The 7,675-nt window shown below is 29.3% G+C and overlaps 1 protein-coding gene across 2 annotated transcripts in view; it reads right to left on the bottom strand.

Moving 5' to 3' along the window:
- Nucleotides 1-7,675, bottom strand: part of LOC106471065 (uncharacterized aarF domain-containing protein kinase 5-like) — a 52,854-nt gene that overhangs the window by 11,736 nt on the left and 33,443 nt on the right. The window contains exons 12-14 of one of the 2 annotated variants that reach the window (XM_022399688.1): nucleotides 3,347-3,524; nucleotides 2,144-2,311; nucleotides 1,035-1,179 (exon numbers count right to left, since the gene is read on the bottom strand). In XM_022399688.1, the coding sequence (XP_022255396.1) occupies nucleotides 1,077-1,179; nucleotides 2,144-2,311; nucleotides 3,347-3,524 (449 nt within the window). In that variant the 3' untranslated portion in view covers nucleotides 1,035-1,076. Of the gene's footprint in view, nucleotides 1-548; nucleotides 1,180-2,143; nucleotides 2,312-3,346; nucleotides 3,525-7,675 lie in introns of those variants that run through there. The other variant, XM_013931653.2, reaches the window with a different exon arrangement.

Here is a 7,675-nt window from a genome sequence, read left to right as displayed (position 1 = left end):
GCAAGCATTATTAGTAACCTGGATAAGATAATATGCCTATCAACAGTCTCAGTTCTGTGCAAACATTATTAGTAACCTGGATAAGATAATATGCCTATCAACAGTCTCAGTTCTGTGCAAACATTATTAGTAACCTGGATAAGATAATATGCCTATCAACAGTCTCAGTTCTGTGTAAGCATTATTAATAACCTGGATAAGATAAAAACTAGATTAAGTTAGCTGCAACAAGAATCTATTTCAAAGGAACTGATGTATATACTGTTTTACCCCCTTTCCTGGACTAATATTTATCAAACATGTCCAGTCCAGGTAAGAATGTCTAAATAAAAATGGGGGGAAAGATATCACTTTTCGCCACAACCTTCAGTACTATCCTTAAAACCTATGTTACATTTTTGAATGCAAGTTCATTGAGCTTCAGACATTTGAAAGCAAAATTTTTACTAAATTATATTTTTTGCCAGTCTATTAGCTGAAAAATTTACACACTTCTAAAATCCTCTAATTCATGTGGAGCTAAAACCATAGAAGGTCTAGAGCCAATCGTTAAGAATTATCATTTCTTTATTTCCTTACTTTCACATCAAAACATTTGCTAAAACCATAGAAGGTCTAGAGCCAATCGTGAAGAATTATCATTTCCTTATTTCCTTACTTTCACATCAAAACATTTGCTAAAACCATAGAAGGTCTAGAGCCAATCGTTAAGAATTATCATTTCTTTATTTCCTTACTTTCACATCAAAACATTTGCTAAAACCATAGAAGGTCTAGAGCCAATCGTGAAGAATTATCATTTCTTTATTTCCTTACTTTCACATCAAAACATTTGCTAAAACCATAGAAGGTCTAGAGCCAATCGTGAAGAATTATCATTTCTTTATTTCCTTACTTTCACATCAAAACATTTGCTAAAACCATAGAAGGTCTAGAGCCAATTGTGAAGAATTATCATTTCTTTATTTCCTTACTTTCACATCAAAACATTTTGCCAAACAATGATGTTATAGTTTTTAAAGGTTTTTACGTACAAATAAAACTTTGATCAAAGTAAAAAAGTAGATGGTCCACAATCATATCATCATGTTTATCACTTCAGTAACATCTGGTGCTCGTCCAAAGAAGGCCAAAAGATGAAGAGAGAACATAAAAATCCATGTTCGCAGTTTTTCTAAACTAAAGTAAAATAAAATTATTGATTGATAATTCACTGAAAGAAGAGGTCAAAATTTAAGCTAATTAATGCTAACTCCAATAATTCTCTTGTACAAAAAAAAGATAGAACATCCACAAGCTTTAGCTTTCAATTAAGATATCTGGTTGTAGTTATTTCACTAACAAGCAACGTCATAACTGTGAACACTAATCAGGCAACATATTTAACAGGAAATGCAGTTTTCTTTAAAATTAAAATCCCAAATTATTCACTGTAAAATTGTTTTCTTTTTGAAATAATAATTCAAGTTAATAGCATATGTTCATACTGTTTTCAATATTTCTACAAACTTTGTTTCTTGACATTAAAAGATCTGACAACTTTTTTTTTTAAGAATAGTCTAACAAAGAAATGTCAAGGCATTTAAAAGAAATTTCCCTCACCAGAAAACAGCAAAAAACAAATTATACTCCACACATTCACATATTATTTCTAGAATTCATATAAAAATTATAGATTTCATCTAAAGTAAATAGTACTGATTCAAATCTAAAAAACTAAATTTGAAAAATATGTAGTTATTCAAAAGTAGATGCCTCATACACTTGAGTCTTCTTTGAATTGAATATTAGAACAGCAAATTAGAGTTGTATATCAAGGTGTGAGATCCATTTCACAGCATCAGGTGTTGTCGCACGGAGGTCAATGACACCTCTCAAAAATCCAATACACTTGAATAACAGCAGTAAATAATGACTATAGTACTATTTTAACATTTGTTAGATATCTATTTTCTTATGTGGAGTAGTTTACTAGTTTTTATACAAAACCTAATGATGTTTTATTTAATGTTTTAACATGTATAATCCCTGATATGTAGATAATGATCATCTACCGACACAAGACAACACGTATATGACTACAACATCCTCAGAAATAATTTATCAGTACATTAATCCTATATATTAATAAAACCAAACCAACCTTAATATCAAATCAAAATATAACTGATCCTGCCATCCTCGTATTTTTTCCAGGAAACCAGCTCCTTGTCGTGCAAAAGCACCACGTGTTGCTCGACGAGCCATGAGTGTGTAACGATCAATCGGATTACCGTGGCATTTGTTTATGGATCTCACAGTGTTAATGTTTCTGCAGAAAACACAAAAATGAGGAGCAAAAGTTAATAATAATAACAATAAACGATGGTGAGAAATACAATTAACAGCAGTGCGGTGTACTTATCACCCACATCCGAAGTACGTAGTCATTACGAGAAAGTAAATTTAAAGAAAAATAATAATAGCAAAACTTTTTAATATTTTAAGTTTCGTTAACACTTTGGTGCAAGTAATTCTCAAAGAAATATAAAAAGAAATTTAGTTTACTTCAAATGAACAAACTAAAAGTATTTATGAAAACCTTAAATATATACTCAATAACTGAACATGTTGCTTAGGAATGTTTCTATACACAAATGACTGAAAAAAATTATACTTACAACCATTTAAAATGCACAAAAGAAAAATTCGAGTACCAAAAAACTGAAGAAAAGAAAAACTAAAATTGAAAGATAACATACATTAGCTGTAAAGTGATGCAAGTCAGTTTTTTTTCATCAGCTTGAATTTATAAAAGTTTGCACACTTTTTGAATGTTTGTTTGTTTTTTTAATTTCGTGCAAAGCTACACGAGGACTATCTGCGCTAGCCATCCCTAATTTAGCAGTGAAAGACTAAAGAGAGGGCAACTCTTTTACCAACGAATAGTGGAATTGACCATCACATTATAACACTCCCACGGCTGAAAGGGCAAGCATGTTTGGTGTGACGGGGATTCTAACCTGCGACCCTCGGATTGCGAGTCAAGTGTCCTAACCACCCGGCCATGCCGGGCCGCTTTTTGAATGAAAAAGCCTTTTATAAGTAAATACATAAAGAAAGAATAGGAAAACATTTCACAGCAACATAAAACAAAAGAATCACAAACATATATACATGTATAAGTAATATAAATTCAGTTTATGGACTGTTTCTGCTCTGGAATACATTGAATTTAAAGGTCTGAATTTTTCCAGAAAATTTAGAACTTTAAATACATATAATGAAATGTTTTCTTTCTCCTTTAATGAGCACAACAAACATATTTGTCAGTAACATTTTAATTTTTTTCATCTTTCAGCCCTACCTGAATACCAAAAGCATGGGGAATGGCAGACTACGGATAGTTGCCATAATTTTATCAAAGTGCTCCTGGGCCATCTGTTTCATGTAGTTAATATCACTGACTGTTAACTTATTCGGGATTCTCAAGTTGTGTCGCTGGAGAGGTCTCTGCATCAAGATTTCACAAAACAGGTAGTAATCTATAGGAAAATTGTTTGGATAAATGGATTTATTTCAAAATTAAATTCACCAATATGGTATGTGTTTTAACGATGTTTTAAAATAACAGAACAAAAACTGCTTTCTTGCCAATATCTAGTTCTCTATTAACAATGCATTAATCAGGTTGCTGTACTAAAAAATTTATTAGTTTTTACATTGTCAAGTAATATTTTAGAAAAGATAATATTGTAGAAAAGATAGAACATGCACATAATACTATTTAAATGGAAAAAAAATGGCCTAAAGAAACCTTTCTCTTTCAGCTCAATCTAAGTGGACAGTTTCTTATTTTCACAAGAAAATGTTCACTTAAATTGAAAAAACATGAAAAAATAAAGTTTTTTTTTACTGCTACAAATTAAAAAAAAAAGATATTGGATAAGAGCTAAAATATAATCTTAACAGTACTATGGAAGAAATGGATCTTTAAGCCATCCAAGCAATGTGCTGTTGCTAGTGGCAGGGCAAATAGGATTTTAGGTTGTATCTACAGAAATATTAAATATAAAGTCTAAAGAGGTTGTAATGTCATTGTATAGGTCACTAGTCAGGCCACACTTGGAGTACTGTATTCAGTTTTGGGCTCCTTACCTTAGAAAGGACATTGAATTGTTAGAAAAGGTTCAGAGAAAATATATCAGGATGGAAAGGTCGTCATAAAAGGACAGGTTAAGATCTCAGAAACTTTTTCCTGAAAAATGACAAGTTAGAGAGGATTTGATTGAGGTATTTAAGATTTGTAAGGGAACTGACATTTTTAATTAATCGTCTTAAAGGTTGTCATAAAAGGACAGGTTAAGATCTCAGAAATTTTTTCCTGGAAAATGACAAGTTAGAGAGGATCTGATTGAGGTATTTAAGATTTGTAAGGGAATTGACATTTTTAATTAATCGTATTTTTTCATACTTAATGGTAAGAATGGTCGGCATGGTAGGAGTCATCTTCAGCTAAGACAGTTTTATTTTTCTAGTGAGGTGGTTGGTCTTTGAAATGGGTCACCTTCAGATGCTGTGAATGCAGTTAATTTAAGGGAAGGCTTAATAAATATTGGAATGATATGGACTGGCTTAGTTTTTTGTTTTTCTTCAATTTAGTTTAGTTTATAGATGGATCAAGAAGTCTCTTGAACTTTATGTTACATTAAGGTACCGATCACCTGATTTATTTATCCTGAACCTTTTGCAGATTTCCCCAAGAGTGAAAAAAGTAAAAGAATCTAATACAAATTTCTAGAATGATTTACACAGTATCTTTCTTGCATATAAATACGTAGAAAATAATTAAATAATTCTGTTTCCAGAATAGGTATAGAAATTAACTGTTTAATCATCAGAGCTTATGATTCAAATATTCTTGCTGAGGTGATGTCTGTAAAAGTTCTGTTATATAAATGAACTTTAATGGGGGTACAACCATAGTATATTATATTTTAAATTTTATCAACCACATAATAGTTACGTTACTGATTTAATAACTAAACTGATGCTTTTTTTTTATGTTATAAAATGACTAAATAAGTTTAAAGTAGAATGGCAACTTTTATTAATAGTACAACTTACTGGGAGTTTGATTCATAAATTGGTTTCAAAAATATGTGAATGACATACAATTTTAACCAGTACAGATATTTCAAATTTTAGCTTGTTATGTACTGGGCTTTCTGTCAAAAACACACAAATACAGTATAACAACATTGAATAGAATTGTTTAAACATTTGTTTAACAACAAGTAAAAGCTTGGAATAGTCTATTCTTTCATTGGAGGGGGGTGTCTGTGAGCCAGGCTAGTTTCAGAGAATTCCACTCCTCACCAGTGACCCTGGACACTACCACCAATGAAAGTTCAGACCAAACCTGGCTCACAGACACACCCCCAATGAAAGAATAGACCATTCCAAGCTTTTAATTGTTGTTAAAGAAATGTTTAAACAGCCTTATTCAACTATGTACCAGCTGCCTAGTGTCGGCTGACAATACGAAGAATTAAATTGTGGCAGAATGCTACAAGTTCTTCAAATACCTATGAAATGATAGGTTTCTTTTTTGTGAGTGTAAAACACTTAAATACACCATTTCGAGTATAACAGCATGTTATTTAGTAGGCTTTTTGGTAAAAATAAAACAATAAACACTAATACAGTGTAATCTAACAGCATGTTATATAGTGGACTTTCTGTCAAACACACGAATATAGTATAATATAAGAGCATGTTATATACTAGACTTTTAACTAGATTATTTAGAGGTAATCATCCATAAACGAGGTTTTTTACCCCCATTAACACATGAACCTCTCTATTTTTTCAAGATTACGAACTAGACAGTTCACCTACTCTCAGTTCTACTCTGTTTATTTCAGGTATTTAAGTCTTTATCACTCTGTTTATATAACATTTACTAAAGTATAAGATGCTAATCAATTATTTCACACATTAACATAGCAAAACTAATTTTATTATAAACCTACGGCCACTTAGAAACATCGGTCATTTATTCAATCTATCTCCTTTTGTCAAAAACTGTTTTTCAAACACTATCAATATTCCTCTCAAGAAATCTAGTAACTACAGAGTTTTAAAAAAGGGTTAATTTTTTTTCCAAAGAACATTGGACGTTTTCTCTTTATTCAATATAGAAAATAAAACACGTTGTAAAATGAGCTTGTCTTTGAGTTGGCCTTATTTTATAACAATTTTCTCCATTCAGTTTGTTTTTTAATAATGAAAACTTCTGATACATTGTAACATTTTTCTTTCTTCACTTTGACGGATTTTTTAAATAATGAAACTCCAGTTTACAGCTTCACTTTTGAATATGTATTCTCAATGTTACAAAATTGTTCAGTAGCCTATCATATGATATTGTACAGGTAAAAAACATATCTACAGTAACTTGTCATAGGACTGAAAGATAAAAAAGTGCTAATTTATTATTATTAATACAAACAGTTAAAGTGTTATTTAACAACTCACTTATTGTGAGTTCCACAAACAACATATCACACTGAAATTCACTTTTTTCAGGGAGTAAAACAGCTAGCTTAACTCAAATTAATTTAACTCACCTTCTTAATGAATTTGCTTTACATAAAAATAAACAATTTCAAAAAGTGTATCTTTCAAAAGATTAAACAACATCTGAGTGATAAAGCAATAACTTAATAACTAATAATATTCAGTCTAAAAAGTACCACATAGAATTTTTTAAATAATCATAATAAAATAGCACTATTCAGTCCAACAGTTTACAAATAGAATTTTTAAAATAGTCTTAGTAAAATATTCTTCTTTTCAAGACAAAAAAATCCTAAATTAAGACAGTTATCAGCCCAATTTTTAAAAGATTGTTTGTTTGTCTTTGTTGAATTTGGCACAAAGCTACCCTACGGCTATCAGTGCTAACACATCCTAATTTTTAAGTGATAGAGTAAAAGGAGGACAGCTAGTGAACATCACCCACTATCAACTCATGGGCTACTCTTGTCAGAACAAAAAGTGGAATTTGACTGTCACCCTTATAAAACACATAGGTATATATTTTTTCACAAATATGACAAAATACAAAAACCAATCTACAATACAGTCTCATAAGCAAATACAATAAAAATGTTGGTAACAATTATTATTACTTTTTTTTTTATAATTATTATTATTACACAGTTTTTTTTAAATTATTATTATTATTACACAGTTTTTATAACTATTATTATTACAGTTTTTTTATAACTATTATTATTACAGTTTTTTATAATTATTATTATTACACAGTTTTTATAATAATTATTATTATTACACAGTTTTTATAATAATTATTATTATTACACAGTTATTTTATAATTATTATTAATATTACACAGTTTTTTATAATTATTATTATTATCACACAGTTTTTTATAATTATTATTATTATCACACAGTTTTTTATAATTATTATTATTATCACACAGTTTTTTATAACTATTATTATTATTACACAGTTTTTTATAACTATTATTATTATTACACAGTTTTTATAACTATTATTATTATTACACAGTTTTTATAACTATTATTATTATTACACTAGTTTTTATAACTATTATTATTATTACACAGTTTTTATAACTATTATTATTATTATTAGTTATTT

Source organism: Limulus polyphemus, unplaced genomic scaffold (assembly GCF_000517525.1).
Source record: "Limulus polyphemus unplaced genomic scaffold, Limulus_polyphemus-2.1.2 Scaffold4384, whole genome shotgun sequence".
In the NCBI taxonomy this organism is placed as follows: domain Eukaryota; kingdom Metazoa; phylum Arthropoda; class Merostomata; order Xiphosura; family Limulidae; genus Limulus; species Limulus polyphemus.
Note: the sequence above shows the minus strand (reverse complement) of the source record. Positions and strands in the feature narration are given on the sequence as shown.